The sequence below is a fragment of the Haliotis cracherodii genome, unplaced genomic scaffold (genome assembly GCF_022045235.1).
Source record: "Haliotis cracherodii isolate W230 unplaced genomic scaffold, xgHalCrac1.p SCAF_2, whole genome shotgun sequence".
Lineage (NCBI taxonomy): Eukaryota > Metazoa > Mollusca > Gastropoda > Lepetellida > Haliotidae > Haliotis > Haliotis cracherodii.
Window position 1 is genome coordinate 60228552 of NW_027266275.1, and position 20052 is coordinate 60248603.

General features: G+C 40.9%; 1 protein-coding gene across 1 annotated transcript in view; it reads right to left on the reverse strand.

Annotated features, from left to right (window-relative positions):
* LOC139469336 (transmembrane protein 94-like) overlaps positions 1-20052 on the reverse strand; it is a 70460-nt gene that overhangs the window by 12174 nt on the left and 38234 nt on the right. Inside the window, exons 13-23 of the mRNA XM_071251477.1 lie at positions 13961-14082; positions 11872-11965; positions 11379-11487; positions 8564-8666; positions 7793-7954; positions 7043-7226; positions 5280-5363; positions 3981-4556; positions 3621-3686; positions 1684-1783; positions 1199-1307 (exon numbers count right to left, since the gene is read on the reverse strand). Of these exons, the coding sequence (XP_071107578.1) occupies positions 1199-1307; positions 1684-1783; positions 3621-3686; positions 3981-4556; positions 5280-5363; positions 7043-7226; positions 7793-7954; positions 8564-8666; positions 11379-11487; positions 11872-11965; positions 13961-14082 (1709 nt within the window). The remainder of the gene's footprint in view (positions 1-1198; positions 1308-1683; positions 1784-3620; positions 3687-3980; positions 4557-5279; positions 5364-7042; positions 7227-7792; positions 7955-8563; positions 8667-11378; positions 11488-11871; positions 11966-13960; positions 14083-20052) is intronic.

The following is a 20052-nucleotide window of genomic DNA, read 5'->3' on the forward strand; positions in this document are numbered from 1 at the left end:
CCTACAATCTCCCCAGTACACCTGTACTAAGGAAACAAACTTCCCCAGTACACCTGTGTACTCACCTACAATCTCCCCAGTACACCTGTGTACTCACCTACAATCTCCCCAGTACACCTGTGTACTCACCTACATCTCCCCAGTACACCTGTACTCAGGGAACAAACTCCCCCAGTACACCTGTGTACTCACCTACAATCTCCCCAGTACACCTGTGTACTCACCTACAATCTCCCCAGTACATCTTTACTAAGGAAACAAACTCCCCAGTACACCTGTGTACTCACCTACAATCTCCCCAGTACACCTGTGTACTCACCTACATCTCCCCAGTACACCTGTACTCAGGGAACAAACTCCCCCAGTACATCTGTGTACTCACCTACAATCTCCCCCAGTACACCTGTGTACTCACCTACAATCTCCCCAGTACACCTGTACTAAGGAAACAAACTTCCCCAGTACACCTGTGTACTCACCTACAATCTCCCCAGTGCACCAGTGTATTCAGGAAACAAACTCTCCCAGTACACCAGTGTACTCACCTACAATCTCCCCCAGTACACTTGTATTCAGCTAGATGTTCCCAGTACACCTGTGTACTCACCTACAATCTCCCCAGTACACCAGTGTACTCACCTACAATCTCCCCCAGTACACCTGTATTCACCTAAATGTCCCCAGTACACCTGTACTAAGGAAACAAACTCCCCCAGTACACCAGTGTACTCATCTAAATGTCCCCAGTATACCTGTGTACTCACCTACAATCTCACCCAGTATACCTGTGTACTCACCTACAATCACCCTAACACACCTGTACTCACCTACAATCTCCCCAGTACACCTGTGTACTTACCTACAATCTCCCCAGTATACCTGTATTCACCTACAATCTCCCCACCACACCTGTGTACTCACCTACAATCTCCCCATTACACCTGTACTAAGGAAACAAACTCCCCCTGTACACCTGTGTACTCACCTACAATATCCCCAGTACACCAGTGTACTCACCTAAATGTCCCCAGTATACCTGTGTACTCACCTACAATCTCCCCACCACACCTGTACTCACCTACAATCTCCCTAATATACCTGTACTCACCTACAATCTCCCTAATATACCTGTACTCACCTACAATCTCCCCACCACACCTGTACTCACCTACAATCTCCCCACCACACCTGTACTCACCTACAATCTGCCTGCAGGAAGAGAGGAGTGTTCTGGATGTTGGCACAGCTGCCCATACACAGCACCACCTCCCCATTCTCCTGCATGATCTTCATCATTTCCTGGGTTGCTGTCATAAAAAAAATTGCATTAGAGACTTCAGTATTAATCCAGTGAGAAGAAATATCTAGCTCACATTATTTCTCCCCTCTCATACTTTATCCACAGAGTTATGTCCCTTAGGCATGCCATTATTCCAGTGACACGGATTTTCCCAAATAATGATCACTGGTTAGTAACCACCATATCAGAGCTCATGGGTTTCAACAAAGTGATAAAAGTCTAAAACTTGCATCATGTCAGACTTACCAACCACACAAAACCAGAACCCTGTGACACAACTAAAAATACAGTTCAATGCAGCATTTGATCAAACTCAATCACTGACTTGCTCACTGACTCACTCACTCCCTACTCCTGGAAAGCTATCAGCTCACTTTCCCTACCTTCAGGTGTGCAGTCCGTGAAGAGGTTGACCAGGAGGGGGACGTTGTCGGTGCTGGCCAGGTGGGGGCGGATATTCTCAATACCTCTCGGTAGCTTTGCCTGCATCAAGTGAAGAAAGACAGTACAGATACCATGTTTTCTTGTTTATAATGCACACTTTTCCTTATAATGATAAAGCAGTGTTGAGCTTTATGACTAAGACCATACAATTTAGGCCGTCTATTAGCCATTCCTGAGCGTTTGTTTGTTCCTTTTATAAATTTTTAATCGAGAATTTTTCAAAATATGTTTCAAAGCGTAGTTGCCAGTTTGAAACTAGTCCCGTAAAGCATGAGAAAGCTTTCCTCTGATTGGCCAATGTTGACTTCTTGTCAGTCATTCCATTGGTCAGTCAAAATTTGTGTGACCCGTAATGGGATGTCCTCATATTTTTGTTAAGCCTTAACGAGAACTAATATCTGATCATAATGAGATTGAGACATAAACAACTTTAGGCATCCAAAAGACTATTTTCTACCACCTTGTTCAAAATGTTTTTGAGAACACTAACCCAAACTTATCCACTTTTCTTTCGATTTTATGATACAACAAGACCAGAATCTGTTTTTCATTCAAAACGGATATTCTTGATTGAAGAAGTAAAATGTTCTAACTAAACACTACAAAATATGCACATACTGCAGCGTTAGAAATTGGCACTAGTCCTGTAGTCCTTCCCAAACTGCCCAATAGTAAAGGTATCCTAAGGACTAGTAGAAATTGGCCCATTTTAAGGGTTTTGCTATATGTTATCATTATAAGGACTAGTGGACAAAAACTGTTAGTTTCTAACCCTGATACTGGTTGGCATTATGACTTGCAAGTGTCAACTGTGGGGTGAACTGGATCTTAGAAGTTGAATTTAGAAGTTTGTGCCCCACTACACATCAGCACGTAAAAACCATAGACAACGCTAGCGACACATGTAACACTATGAGTACACATTACAAAGAATTATATTTGGTGAAATATTTGTCTGTGACAGTTAGATCTATCTTGTGACTGCCATCATACCTTCACATGGTAACTGACAAGACAACCAGACACGCATCAAACGTATTGACGTAATAATATCCGTACATGCTGGCGAACCTACTTGTATGGAGTTTTACGGGAGAGTGACTGGGCCAATCAGATTCTTTAACAAGTAATGATAGTACAGTAAACTACGGTTATAACAAACTCAAAGGGACCATTTATTGTAGTTTATCATATCCGTTGTTCGTTATACACATTTCGACCGGCAGACATCTTGGATCAAGTCACATCACCACATCATGTTGCTCAATAAACAACAAGAGTGTACATGTACTATGTTTGTTCATAAAAAATCTTGAGGACAAAGGTGTCGGTACTTAAAGAGTAAATCAATTGCCTTTAATTGTTCATTGTCGCTTTGAACAGCCGCGTTTGGCCACGGATGTTTTGATAGGCAGATTTGAGTTCAGCTCAGCTCAGCTCAGGGATGAACAGTGCGTTATACACTTAAACATTATCGTCAACAGAGTAAACACAGGACAGCAAGGTGAGTTTGCTATATTTGTTATTTCGTTACAAGCATGTTCATAATATCCATGAATTTTATATGAAAAAATATACAACAAATGTCCGGGACCAAACAAACTGTTCGTTATATCCATAAGTTTGTTATAAGTGTGTTCGTTATAAACATAGTTTACTGTTTAACTTAACTTTGGGGTATTGGCCTTAGAATCAAAGAAAGAAAGAAAGAATCATGCACTTCAAGGACCAGCAAAACTAATTCTGAAGCTGGGGTTACCTCCCTTCCTCTATCGTGCAGATACAATCCATATATTTGGGGGGCTTTCCATAATAACATGAATTCAACATAAAATACTATTAATGTTTGCCAACGAAGTTGAGGAAAGTTTCTTACGTTAAGTACCACTTTTTGGCATCTGTGTAAGAATTTCTCCATTCTGTGTGCTCTCTTTAACCTAGTCTGTTCAAGTCATGAAAGTGAACATTAGGACCATACATCATTTCATGAAATGATTATACATAACAGTCAAAATTAGTTGCTGTTGAATCCTTATAATCAGGGAGAGAGGATGGATATTTTCCTTTTCAGCTGAAACTTCTTTGCAATGGAGCGTGGTCCATAATTTTTGGGTGTTTATGGGGGAAGCCATCAGATTTTAACAAATTTGTGGTCACTAAAATTTGCTGATCCACGGAAGATTCTCAGCCCTGTATAATGTTCTGAATAATCTCTGTAACAATGCATGCCACTCACCCTATTATCCAGAGCCCCTGTGAGACTATCATCAGTGTTGTCAGTCACGTAACTTGAGGTATAGCGGCTGTCAGACTGGAAATCTGTCTCTCCCTCAGCATCATCGTCACTGGAACTCCAGCCCCGCTGTCGTTTCGGTGACATGAGTCGTTGCGACTCCCCCTCCCCTTCTCCCTCCTCCTCTTCCTCCTCCTCATCAGGCTCCTTGTCCCCTGACACAACCACAGGGGAGTTCTCCTTGATGGTCACAGTGCACTGATCCTCCTTGATGGAGATGTTGTCCACGTCAAACTTCACCTGGGTCTCCTCCAGGTTTATGATACTAGGAGCACTGAAGCTTCTCGAGCATACCGCATCGGTTGCAGACTGTGCCTTGGAGGTCACATTCCCAGCTGTGTCACGCCCAAGGTCGTCGGTGGAATGGCGGCTGGAATGGTGAGAGGGTCGCTGCGAGACATCGCCGTGACAGACTGACTCCGGCCCAGACATGTTGCCCTCAAGTTTAAAGTTGTCATGTGACATGAGAGAGATGTGGCAGTTCCAGCCTGCCTCCAATCCCATCTTTTCTGAAAATACCTACCATCGAACACAGTTTGTTAGGAAATAATTCATCAGCAGTTGTAAACAATGTTTACACAGTACTGGAACCAATTTACCAAATTAATCAGTCATTTGAAAGCTAGTCATCATATATGTTCTACGTGAGGCTAAAAAAGTTCTCAGGTTCTCAGGCACCACCATCATCATAAAGTCCGACACATATTTCGTTTTTATTTCCATTTTTAAAAAAAATACAAATATCTTAATACTTAAAAACAATGCGATCCAATATAGCACAGAGTTACTTCCCTTTACATGCTCACTGCTCGTGTTATGGTCATGGCAGCAATAGGAGTTTGTATGCTTGTTTATGTAGGGACGCCCTTTCCAAATTTGATGGTACACAACTGTTTGTTTGGTTACATGCTAGTTCGAAGTAAAAAAAAATTTAAAAACACCCGCACTATATTTTCAAAAGTCACTGCCTGAGAACCAATTCTTTTCTTTTTTCAAGCCTTAATTTCCAGACATCATTTCAGGTTAGGTTAGGTTTGAGTTATCTAAGCTTCATCACAGACTTAGACTTCAAAAAAGCTTGGTATAGCAACTGTCACACAAGCATCTGACCTTCATGAATAATTTATTTTTAGGGTTTTCATTTGCATGTTGAAACATTAACTGAAGCCTTATCTCTTCAGCAAAGTGGAATATCTGCATACTTTGGAATTCTTTCACTAGAGAAACTGTAAAGATATTTACCCTGCTTCGCAGTTCATTTTCCTTGGAGAAGTGGACAAATCTTATGCAAGCATTTTCAAGTTTTTCGATAAGCTGTACTATCTCCTGCAAGATATAACAAACACATGATAAGAACAAGGTTACATTCAATCACATCAGGACATTTTAAGGCCCAAGATGTCTAAAAATCTGAATGCACAAAGTACAGTAGAACATGGATATAACGAACTACAAGGGACCGGAGAAATTAGTTTGTTATATATGTTGTTCGTTGCGAAAACGTTATGTTGACATTTAATGGTCAAACTGCCTCAAATATGACTTTTAACTAGTCAAAGTATGGCATTTATGATATATGTATCCATGACCGTGGTTCCTGTAAATAACGGTGAGTTGTGTGATCTACTGATCACTTCACACACAATTTCACTGAAATTAATGTAAATATTGAATGAGATTTGTTTGTTTTACAGACAAGATTAGTTTAACAACGTTGAATCATTACCAGTGATTGTGTTGATTTGCCGCGATTTTGTTGATTGTGTCTGATTGCATGCAGCCAATTGTCAGTGACACCTGACACTGAATGAGATTTCTCAGTTTGCTAACTACGTTAGTTCTCTGTAGAGAGTTCGTGATGTACATATATTTTATATGATAATATATAGGAGATAAATCGGAGATTTTTACAGTTTTTGTATCCGTTTGCTCTATCCGTGTTCGTTATATCCTTGTTCCACTGTAGATTAATGTGGCCACATGAGCACAAATTGACAGGAATAAAACTTGCACCAATGTTGCATGCCACAGCAGTATTAGACAACATAATATGTAACTGAAATACTGATAAACCGTTGTTAAAGCCAACCGACTCACTGTTTAGGTTATATTCTACCACAAACTTGGAATTTAATAGATTCTGATCAGTCAATCTGAGATTGTCTAATCAAAATATACCCTCTCTGATTGAAACAGGCAATACATTCGTATCACCAAGGAAGCTACTATTTACAGAGTAGTAATCCTTTCCGTTCTTAAATGATCATATGAACCATTATAGGCTACAAAATACATGCTGCAGTTACTACAATATTCAAAGGGTGGGTGGCAATGCATTTTGTGCAGAAAACACAATATATATCAACTAACACAATGTATTTCAAATTTTGGGGACAACGAGAGCTTGAAATCTCACGCTTTTCTACATATGACTGTGATGTTATATCCTTTGTGTCACCATGAGTGACATGACGTCGTAAAAGTGACGTGAGGTGCAGAACGAAACCTTGCAAGGTATGCTTAGTTTTCTTCAGGCCGCCCGGCCACTTCATGGCTGCGTGCTACATGCTGCCAATGCCGGTCATATGTTCAAGTGAAGTATTACGATGTAATAAAAGTGATGGAGCATATACAGCACCATATATTGTTTTAAAGGCCATTGGTGGTGATTCCGTACTTCCGACTGACAACCCACTCAAAACACTGGCCTCAGCTCATGCCACTTGAATCAATATATTTGCTAAAACCAAAAACTTTGCATTTTATTTAGTTATGGTAGAATGGAGATTAAAACACTGTGTTTTTAATGGAGAGCTTGGTTACCTGTAGATATAATAATGTTAAATTTAGCTTGCTGAGTATTCATTATATGTACAGTTAACCTAGCTCTACACCTAAAACACAGTATGTTTATCTTCTTAATATAACATACTGTGCGTTCAGTTCTAATTCAAGTAAGCACAATAATGTCTGCAGGTAAGCAGTACGTGTATCTCGCAACTGACCTGTCGGGCCTGGTACTGCAGCGTCACCATGCCGATGAAGACCTGGTTACTCTGGGCTTGGTGACACCCAGGGACATCGTCAATAGACGACACACTCTCACTCTCCATCAACGAGTCCACACTGAAAGATCTCGACGACTTGGTCAACAAAGCAGAGGACTCCGGATCTTCACATTCTGATGTTCTACAGTCACAGAACAAAAGAAACATAAATACCACTTACACCGCATATTCTCAAATACCACTAACAACATTCTGCTGCGCATCAATCAATTACCATAGGGAGACTTTGGGCATTGACTGTAATTAATTGCAGTTTTGCATGTGTTTTCTATGTATCCAATCACAAGCAAATGGTTTATGGATATACCGAATCTGAGCCGAACAGTCCTTGTTTTATTCCGTTAATGCCGAGCACCAGGCAGGGTTACAAAAAGTACCATCTTTAAACATCTTTTGGTATGACGCGGCCGGGGATCGAACCACCGACCTGCTCATCTTCTGGCAGATGCTCTATCTACCAGACCACTGAGGCGTTCTCCCAAAGATAGGGATACAAGTGAGTGAGTATTGTTTTACACCGCTTTTAGCAATATTCCAGCAATATCACAGTGGGGGACACCAGAAATGGGCTTCACACATTGTACCCATGTCGGGAATTGAACCCGGGTCTTCGGCGTGACGAGCGAATGCTTTAAGCACTAGGCTACCCGCCCGATAGGGATACAAAAGGATAATACATATAAGTACCTATTTGGTCTGCCAGAGTTGAGAAGTCGGACAAACTTGTCAGGCAGCTCAATGTACATGTTCTCCAGCAATGGGGAGATGTTCTGTGCGAGGGGACGGTAGGAGAACGCTGTACAGTAGGCAGCCATGCTGTTCCTATGGTAGAAGTCAACTATCTTCTTCCTGAAATTAAACATGTTTAACTATCTTCATAATCTTAAAAATCATATACGAGTAGATTATCATATGACATAACCCTTTCCTGATAGCACATTCTCAAAGAATTTGATCAAATATACTAAATCATACAATGCTTCACTGAAAGAAGCAGTAAGTCAAGCTTTGGCCCTAGAGTTATCTCCCTTAGACTGACAACAACAAGCGCCTGAAGTTGGAGATGTCACTAATAAGAATTTGTATTAATAATTCAGTGTACATGTGCATGTGCATGTGCATGTGCGTGTTTGTGTGTGTGTGTGTTTGTGTGTGTTTGTGTGTGTGTGGTGAGTTGGAGGAGAATACAACTGGCCAGACAGACCATCCTGGTCAAAATCTTTTATTTTGCAGGGGCAAACAAATTCCTGGGCTGATATGGGGTCAATTCCCTAAAAACAGGTCTTGAAATTAAAGACAAATTTACAAGCAAAAGAGATTCAAAATAGGCATATTAAACCCATTATTTTCAATCATTGTTTATTTGTAATGAAAGAAGAGATAGCCTGGCCTAATGTGTTAATCACTCCTGAAACAAGGGACATTCACAACAGAACAGTTTATGTCCAGACTACCTACTTATCAGTCTCAGAGAGGACACACAGATCATTGCCTGTCCAGTAGTCCGTGCAGCAGTCCAGCACTATGTCCGCTGTGCCCTGGGTCAACAGCTGACACATGCCTGCAACACGAACAGTACATTGACATACAGGCATCTGCTCACTAAACATTCAGACATCTTGATACAGGCATCTGCTCACTAAACCTTCAGACATCTTGATACAGGCACCTGCTCACTAAACCTTCAGACATCTTGATACAGGCACCTGCTCACTAAACCTTCAGGCATCTTGATACAGGCACCTGCTCACTAAACCTTCAGACATCTTGATACAGGCATCTGCTCACTAAACCTTCAGACATCTTGATACAGGCACCTGCTCACTAAACCTTCAGACATCTTGATACAGGCACCTGCTCACTAAACATTCAGACATCTTGATACAGGCACCTGCTCACTAAACATTCAGACATCTTGATACAGGCACCTGCTCACTAAACATTCAGACATCTTGATACAGGCACCTGCTCACTAAACCTTCAGACATCTTGATACAGGCACCTGCTCACTAAACATTCAGACATCTTGATACAGGCATCTGCTCACTAAACCTTCAGACATCTTGATACAGGCACCTGCTCACTAAACCTTCAGACATCTTGATACAGGCACCTGCTCACTAAACCTTCAGACATCTTGATACAGGCACCTGCTCACTAAACATTCAGACATCTTGATACAGGCACCTGCTCACTAAAAATTCAGACATCTTGATACAGGCACCTGCTCACTAAACATTCAGACATCTTGATACAGGCACCTGCTCACTAAACATTCAGACATCTTGATACAGGTATCTGCTCACTAAACATTCAGACATCTTGATACAGGCACCTGCTCACTAAACCTTGAGACATATTGATATAGGCACCTGCTCACTAAACCTTCAGACATCTTGATACAGGCACCTGCTCACTAAACATTCAGACATCTTGATACAGGCACCTGCTCACTAAACCTTCAGGCATCTTGATACAGGCACCTGCTCACTAAACCTTCAGGCATCTTGATACAGGCACCTGCTCACTAAACCTTCAGGCATCTTGATACAGGCACCTGCTCACTAAACCTTCAGACATCTTGATACAGGCACCTGTTCACTAAACCTTCAGACATCTTGATACAGGCACCTGCTCACTAAACCTTCAGGCATCTTGATACAGGCGGGCGGTCGGGTAGTGTTTGCTCGTCACGCCGAAGACCCGGATTCGATTCCCTACATGGGTACAATGTGTGAAGCCCATTTCTGGTGTCCCCAGCCGTGATATTGCTGGAATATTGCTAAAAGCGGCGTAAAACCATACTCACTCACTCACTCACTCACTCACTCACTCTTGATTCAGGCACCTGCTCACTAAACCTTCAGACAATTTGGTTATACAGTGTATAACATCTCCATTCCCTGGGCAAACATAGCTTGGTCTCGACCTGGTTCAAATGATAGGCTGCTATACATAGATATCTTATTACATTTACACAGCTCTTTCATGATTGAAATAATCCCCAATATGACAAATGCTTGACTGACCTTGTTATATATCTTCTCAAACACATGTTATCATTAGGACTACCCTCCACCTGTCTTAGTCAGCGTTAGAAATTGGCCCAAGTCTGTCCTTGCAAAACTGCTCAATAGTTAAGGTATCATAAGGACTAGTAGAAATTTGCCATTTTTAAGGGTTTTGCTACATGTTGTCATTGTAAGGACTAGTGGACTGTTAGTTTCTGTTGCTGCTTTGTATTCAGAAAAATGTCTTTTCCAGCTAAATTTTGTTTTATTACATTCTTCTACTTCAATGAAATGTTATCGAGGGCTTGCTTGAGTGAAGCCAGAAGTTCAAGTGTAGATCTGTGTCAGCCCCTTGTTCAGCAGAGGCATTTGATTGGTTATTGAGTTAAAGATCATAAGCGAGTGAAATTCTATGCTAAGTTAGATATGAGAGATGGAAATAGTGATGTGTCTTCTGAAACTCAGGTAGTGTCTCGGGTACTCATCAGATTTGAATGAAGACATTGTGTTCCTCATAATAAAGAAGCTCCTTATGTGTATCACTTCTAAATGCCTTTCAAAGACTTGAGGAGACATAATACACTGAAAGATCAACCTACCCAAATATCAACAGACGTCAACCGTGATTGCAAAAATCCATGTTGTCAAGGTAGCAACTAATCCTCAGTAAGGAAGAGAATATATGGATGTCAACTTCTTTATTATGAGGAACACAATGTTTCGGAGTATATGCTTACTCGGGTGATGAAGGAGTAAGAATATACTCCGAAACGTTGTGTTCTGCCATTGGAACTATCAATCCCCATGTGACTTGACTCCAAAAATAACCCGGAGATACTGAGAAATACCCTCACCATCGCAACACTAATGCTAACATAACTGAGACAGAGAGCAAAACGAGTTCTCTCCTGGAATGAACTTTGCACATATAACATCAGAACCTGTGTGTTCACAAAACCAGGTGTGCTACTGTAGGTGAACTATCACATGTCAACACTTGTGTTGTGGGGGGTCAGGTACAACAGAAATGTACCAAGGTACTGCCATGATTAATTTTTCTCAAATCTGAAAAGAACTGGTTTGGTGCATTGTGAAAATTGTCTCATCTGACTTCAATTCCAAGCCAGGAAATATTTCTGTGCTCCGATTTTGTTAAGGTATATTGGTATATACAGACATTACCTGGGATACATTTCTGTAGTACCTGTGCTAAAAACGACTGTACCATAACCTTACGCAGGTAGAAATTGAGGAGAACTCACCTGATGTTTTATCTCTTGTGACCACAGATACCATGTTGGGCATTGGGATCTTATGTTGTATGAAGGACTTGGCTCGGTTCACCCTCTCCTTGGCAGACTCCTCATCAGGCTGCAACAGTAGGCCAGACAATGTGGTAATTTATCATATACTCATGAATGATATGAAGTATTTTGCATGTGCGATAGAGCCAACATGTAGACGGTCATATCACAGGGGGTGTAATAACAGGGTATGTGTCCACAGGACCTATTGAAACAAGGTACATTGACAGAGTTTAGGGTAAATGTCCACAGGACCTATGGAAGCAAGGTACATTGACAGAGTTTAGGGTATGTGTCCACAGGACCTATTGAAACAAGGTACATTGACAGAGTTTAGGGTAAATGTCCACAGGACCTATGGAAGCAGGGTTCATTTAACATCACATGTCCATTGTGTCCATAGGTCCTAAGGAAGTGAGGTACATTTTGATATGTGTAGGGGACATCTCACCACTTGTCTGTACATGCCGAGACACTCATCGTGACTGAAGCCACGGAGGGCCTGCTGAGAGAAGCCAATCTCCTTTGCCAGGTCACACATACACCTAGAGAAAACAGAAAACATGTGTTCAAAATTAAGAATAAAAATCAAGGGGGCCTTGTCATTATTGCTATGTTAGAAGTTGGGAGGATCCTAGACTAATGAACCATAACAGAAACCATAAGGATACCAGAAGCCCATCACCATCTTCGTCAATTAAGGTTTCCTAATTGCTTAAGTCTACAAGCTATATTTATGATACTGACAAAATGAGAGGGTCCCAACGAAGTAACACAGTAATAATTAAAATACACAGTCTGACATACATTTCAGTTTGCAAAGAGGGGTGAGAGCATGTTTTTCACCTTGTATTAATCGAACAATTTACAAACATGCACACAAAGCAGGTGCTTATTAGCTGTCATGTTATATTTCCCATTAGAACAAGGACATAGGTGAAATTATTTTCAGTAATTATAATTATTGTCTAGACATTCCAATTGTTTCTCTTTATTATGTTTGTTTGCTTGTTTGTTTGTTTGTTTATTGTTTAACAGCTCACTCAGCAATATTCCAGCTATATGACGGTTTTCTGTAAAAAAATTGAGTCTGGACCAGACAATCCAGTGATTGACATCATGAGCATTGATCCACGCAATTGGATACGATGACATACATCAACCAAAGTCAGCAAGCCTGACCACCTGATTTGTGAAGCAGCCCATAGGAAAGTGTCGTGACATGAATGTATTGTCGCAAATAACTGTATACTCGATTATAGGTTGAAATGTTATGTGATGCAGTTCCAGTATTGTAATAGGCCAATTTTGAGCTGATGTCTCTAACAGAGATTACAAAATGTACATATTGCTATATTTGATCAGAAAAAAGACTGAGTAGCAACTAGGAAGTATGGAGCATCTGTCTTTCATGAATAAATCCTGTTAGTGTTGAAAGGTCCTCACCAAGACTCAGAACATACAAACTAAATTCACCATATACTACTGTCTCTTTGACAACCATATTTCATTTGAAAATCCATAATAAAAGTCCATACCTATATTAACACTAAAATCTACTGAAAATGTTGCCAAAAGACAACTGAGAGCTAGTCTAATCCTAAGATTCGGTCAGACTGTATCTTTACTTACCTTCATGGGTAATAATAATGGTAGTACCTGTAACGGCATTAATGGCAGTAATGACCCTATGCCTGTAGAATTAACCGTTTCATTTTGGCTTTTAGCCTTACCAGTCAAAGATGCTGATAATATCTACCCTGCTCCTACAGGGCTTGAAAAATTGACTCATCCACTCGTGTTGATGAGTGGAAGCATATGCAAGGTGAGATGAAGAAACGCTTGGCTTCCAGGGCGATTACATTTATTTCAATCGTGTCAATTCATCTCTAATCATTTTCAATAAAATATGCAGGATAATTTCGAACCTAAAATATGTTTTCATTTCTCGTTCATTCGTAGCAATAATAACGAACTACATGTCGCTCATATCATAAATAGAGGCATACTTGGCAACTTTCTGTTGAAGAAATAAACAAAAGTGCATCTGGGCAGGTCTCGAAACTATTTTCAAAGGGAAGAAATTATATTTATTATTTTTGTTGTAAGCAACTCATGTCAAAGTAAAAGTGAATGATTTGCGTGGGTAATGGCTGTTTTTAATCGGGAATGGTGAGGTTGACATGATTTGATTACCACACAGGCAAAAAAAGAATTTTTTTTTAAAAAACAGTACGACTGTAAAAAACGAAAACAAAATGTTCGTGGCTGAGTGACTTTGAAAGGGTGGAGATGAATGTAGATGGCAGTGACTGAATTATTTTGAACTGTCTATCGTAAATATCCTCAACTCAAAGGGGAATTACAAAAAATTGTTATAATAACTGAGAACAGAAAACAGTATCAAATGTAATAAGGCAAGAGAAACTATTGCAGGACAAGTACAAGTTGGGTTACAAGACATTTTTGAGGCATGACCTATGTACAATGTGGGAGACTATCCGCCATATTTGCTGCATCTGCTTCCAGATGGTACTGACCGTCTGTTGACCACTGCGACTGTCTCATCATGTTCCAGCGCGGCACAGGCGACGTGATCACTGAACTGGGTGTACCATTCCACCGTGGCCAGGTTGCATGTGTTCAGGAGGATGTTCAGGCCCTGTAACAAGGACGTGCAGGTGAAATCACAGGTTGATACAACACAGAAAGAGAGCTGTTAGGGTCTCAGGCTAAACTGAGTGAGTGAGTAAGTACGGTTTTACGCCGCTTTTAGCAATATTCCTACAATATCACAGCGCAGGACACCAGAAATAGGCTTCACACATTATACCCATGTCAAGAACCCGGGTCTTCAGCGTGACAAGCGAACGCCTTAACCACTAGGCTACCCGAACACCCCTCAGGCTAAACTGAACATATTAACATATAACATCCAATCTTATTAGATTTTGCAACATTTTGGAATGAAGGTCTGTCGTAAAGTATTATAAATTCATATCAGGGAATATCTTGGTGAGGTTAAGAGTATATACTACTCAAAAGAAGTTAAAGAACACCCGATTCTTCCGTATTCATAAACACCCGATCCTTCCATATTCATATTTTTTTTTATTTGTTTATTAACCTCGCACTAAGAAATATTCCAGCTATATGACGGCGGTCTGTAAATAATCGAGTCAGCTGGTCCCGACAATCCAGTGATTGACATCATGAGCATCGATCCATGCAATTGGAATACGATGACGTGCATCAACCAAGTCAGCTAGTCTGACCACCCGATCCCGTTAGTTGCCTCTTACGACAAGCAGTCTCCTTTTACAGCAAGCATGGGTTGCTGAAGACCTATTTTACCCCTGATCTTCACGGGTCCCATATTCATATAGTTAATCTGTCATGACATGACAAATCAAATACGGTAATATGAAAGAATCAGGTGCTCTTCAACTACTTTTGAATAATATACATAAAACGACCCATAGGTGAAATGTTTCAGTAACATGAAAGGTTATATTAGGATAAGAATGTGACATGGATGTTGACACTAAGGAATTTCTATTACAAAAAAATTGGTTTCTGGATCTGACCCTATAAAGTTCCAAGATCTTGAAAACACAACATCTTTTATTCCATCTGCAAATTTACATATTCACTGTATACAAATTGAGCATAGAAAAATGTTAAACTGTAAGAAGAAGAACACCCATTGCTCAATGGCTGAAACAATGCTGATGCAAGTTAAATTTCAAGTCATTCGCTCTTAAAGAACAAAGAAATCTGAAATGTCTTTACTGTTTTTTCACTTTTTCCCCACCTACCAACCACTCCAGGATTCTCCACACAAAGATCTGATACACTGACACTGACAACAATCACATTAAGCTTACATGACATCATATAACTAGGAGGCTGATCAAAGCAGTGGTACACTCACTCACTCACTGAAGGCCTTCATCACATTAAGCTTACATGACATCATATAACTTGGAGGGTGATCAAAGCCGTGGTACACTCACACACTCACTCACTCACTGAAGGCCTTCATCACATTAAGCTTACATGACATCATATAACTTGGAGGGTGATCAAAGCAGTGGTACACTCACTCACTCACTCACTCACTCACTCACTCACTCACTCACTCACTGGCTGAAGGCCTTCATCACATTAAGGTTACATGACATCATATAACTAGGAGTGTGATCAAAGCCGTGGTACACTCACACACTCACTCACTCACTGAAGGCCTTCATCACATTAAGCTTACATGACATCATTTAACTAGGAGGCTGATCAAAGCTGTGGTACACTCACACACTCACTGAAGGCCTTCATCACATTAAGCTTACATGACATCATATAACTAGGATGCTGATCAAAGCCGTGGTACACTCACTCACACACTCACTCACTCACTGAAGGTCTTCATCACATTAAGCTTATATGACATCATATAACTAGGAGGCTGATCAAAGCCGTGGTACACTCACACACTCACTCACTCACTGAAGGCCTTCATCACATTAAGCTTACATGACATCATTTAACTAGGAGGCTGATCAAAGCCGTGGTACGCTCACACACTCACTGAAGGCCTTCATCACATTAAGCTTACATGACATCATATAACTTGGAGGGTGATCAAAGCCGTGGTACACTCACACACTCACTCACTCACTGAAGGCCTTCATCACATTAAGCTTACATGACATCATATAACTAGGAGGCTGATCAAAGCCGTGGTACACTCACTCACTCACTCACTGAAGGCCTTCATCACATTAAGCTTACATGACATCATATAACTATGAGTCTGATCAAAGTAGTGGTACACTCACTCACACACTCACATTAAGCTTCAACTTAATGGATTCATTTCTTCCATTGCGGCTCAGGAGACCCTGCAGTTCAGCTTTATGTCACAAATACAACCATACCCTTCACAATGCCACTTCATTAAAAAATACATTCCCATATTCTATGGCATGTGGTTTTCAATTCACATTGTAGTAAAAAACAGTAATTTGATTTAAGAAGTTTTGTCCCGTTGCACCTGAGCGCACAATCCCATCTTACGGTTGTGGTAAAACATATACCTTGTTTGTTTTTTTAAAATAAAGCATGAAAATCAGGGGGCCTTGTCATAATTTTAAAAGTTGAACATTCAAGGGATTCCAATTCTATGGCAAAAAAACTCAAACACCCCAGGACCCCCTTTAATTTTGTTGTGTAAAATACCTGTGAAGATCCCGGGTAGAATAGGTTTTCAGCAACCAATGCTAGCCGTAAAAGGTGACTATGCTTGTTGTAAGACGCGACTCACAGGGTTGGGTGATCAGGCTCGCTGACTTGGTTGATGCATGTCATCGTATCCCTTTTGCGTGGATCGATGCTCATGATATCAATCACTGGATTGTCTGGTACAGACTCAGTTATTTACAGACCGCCGTCATATAGCTGCAATACTGCTGAGTGTGGCGTTAAACAACAAACAATCAAACTGTTGTGTGCAAAGAGTGCTAAAATGCAACATGACCTCTGAGGCATTCAAACTGCACATGCACAAACACATACACTGCAAGCAGCATCTACTGCACACCTGACCTGACAGACAAACTACAATCACTCAGTTAATAGACCTAAACCAGACCAACCCAGACAGACAGAGGACACGTCAAGGTACAGCTTGTCTGATGAACTTGCATGCAGCCTGAACCAGTGCAGTGCAATTCATTCCCATATTTCAACCTGACCTCAGCCCTGACAGAGTACCCTGTCTGTACTAGTCCGTATTCATTTCACGGCCTGATTTCCTGCCATATCAGTGTGGGGCAGACCGATTCGCCACCTTCCTGCACTGTTTGCTACCTGTCTGCACTTCACAGCACTATAACACACCACGCTGACATCAGTGCACCCAAATATAATTACATGTCAGATAACAAGTTTAGCAGGATGTTACAAGCATTCAAATTTCAATACATTTTCATATGACCCAAACCTAAACAACTAGGCCCCCAGTGATAATATGAGTTTATTGACTCAATCAGTATAACCTCTGTAAACCTATCATGTTACTAATCAATAGTTAACTACCCAATAAATCCTCCCACAATTCAAGCTGCGGTATGTGAAGGAGTTACACGACAAGTGAGGGAGTGAATAGTGCTGGAGAATAGCAAGCAGGGGTTGAAAATCCATATGTCAGAGGTCCCGGACCAGTTCATTTATTAATGAGGACAAGCAATGGACCAGCCCATTTCATTCACTGGTGTTACAGAGAAGTGTCACGAAATCAGAAGTGTGGCAAGCAGCAGTCAGACAACTTTTGGTCCTTCATCCGTTCACTAAGAGGTCTTACCATCAAAATTGCAATTAAACGAAGTGCAAGAAGGAAGAGAATTTATGGATGTCAACTTCTTTATTATGAGGAACACAATGTTTCAGAGTATCATGCTTACTACTTCATCGGGTGAAGGAATAATTTTTGTTTGTTTGTTGTTTAACGCTGGACTCAGCAATATTCCAGCTATATGACGGCGGTCTGTAAATAATCAAGTCGGGACCAGACAATCCAGTGACTGACAACATGAGCATCAATCCAGGCAATTGGGATTGATGACATGCATCAACCAAGTCAGCGAGCCTGACCCTCCGATCCCATTAGTCGTCTCTTACGACAAGCATAGTTGCCTTTTAGGGCAAGGACGGGTAGCTGAAGACTTATTCTACCCTGGATCTTCACAGGTCGTGAATGAATGATATGAGGCAGAGAGCATATATATGTACATGTAAGAACAACAAAAGTAGTAAGATAACAAAAGGTGGAAACTTAACAAGGGAAGCTAACAGATAATTGGCCCTGAAAAGGAATTAGTAATAGACAATGGTGGCCAACACTTTACAGTGATTAGCGATGATAGTCATGGACGACTGGAAGCCAGGACTAAATTAGCACTGATAGGTAAATGGCAATGGACATTTGGCACAAGGGAAGCCAGGTGTAATTAACACGGATAGTGATAGGTAAACAGAAGGCCGGGGGGGGGGGGGGGGGGGACGTTTACCACTTCGGTGAAACCCACGAGCATGGGTATGGTGCTGACAAACCTAAAAACATAATCGAGGCGAACCGGAATTTGAACCCACAATCATAGGTTTATGGCATGCTCAAGGGACGTAACTCTGCACAGAGAATCACGGCACCTTAGACGAATAATTAGTACTGATAGGTAAAGGAATAGAAATAGCCTCCCATTTGCCCCTTGTCCATTGCAATTTACCTATGCCATTGCCATTTACAGGTAATGCATTTTTGGAAATATAGCTCAAATAGGGGAAGAAATGACAGACAGATAGCAAGCAATGACAGAACTGAAAGTGCATCATCGTGTTGTTTGTTTTATATTTTCGTGTGAATTAGTCACGTGACATCACCCACGGGTCTTTTCTAAAGTTGTATTTGAGCAAGGTGATCATGGTGGGTTTTTTTTAAATACTTCCTCACAAGAGTCCATTTTGTTCATCAATTTCGGATAAATATTTCTCGCTTTTAATAAAAACGAGCAAAAGTAAAAATAATTTGCTATCACGTGCACACTATAATGGGGCGCTGGTGATAATTGGTCCTCTGCAATAACTGGTCGCTAGCCAGTAGTGTTGAAATTTCATAGTTTTTTTCTTCATTATCTCTATAAATGCCATGAGTAGTATGTAGAATAAGATACGGATTATGTGTCCCTGTGAATGAATGCTGTAAGTCCATCATCATAGGCTCGTGATTAACACCATAGAGACAGATATCCATAATTCCTCATAATTCCTCATTACATCATATAGCAGTAGTACATGTATTCAATATGCAGCTTATCAAAGAAGTCCTTCCTGTGTGTGGAAGATGCAGTTACAACCGACACAGAGCTCACACTCCACAACGTATCATGGCCAACACAAATCCATTTCTCAGTAATCAATCCGACCCTCATATCAACATGATGCCATACAAATAAATCTAAGTCGTCAAGAGAACAATGACCGTTTGACCGAGTTCTAGTCAAGTGGCTTGCACCCAGTCAACAGTACAGCACTGTGTGCTGTGATCAGCAAGGCCTGTATTCCCCCTGTGTGTACTAAGGGGACCCTGTCACAACCTGGTCATGACCCGATCTGCACTTTAAATGCCCTCGTGTGTACTGTAATCTGAACCTGCTCTCCTCACTCCAGTTCAGCAATCACCACACTTCTGAATCAATAACGTGACACTGTCATAGTAACAGACAGCTTTATGTCCGTGTAAAGAGCTGCTCATGTTTGTAAAGCATGGGAATATGTACTCTGTAATGGCATACAAATCAGGAAGCTCCTGCTGATAGAAGTGTCAGTGCAGTTATTATGATATTAATCCACCTCAAAGGAATGACAGCACTGAAAATAATAAGTATGTGATAAAGATTTTATTATATCATCAATCTATGTGAGGTGAGGTGAAATGGGGTTTAATGTCATCCTTACGATTATTGCACTTATGTATATAGCGACACACATGCATCTCCCAGACATAATTGAAACTGGGGGCACGGGTGGCCCAGTCTTCTAAGGCGCTGCGATTCGCTGTGCAGAGTTGCGTCCCTTG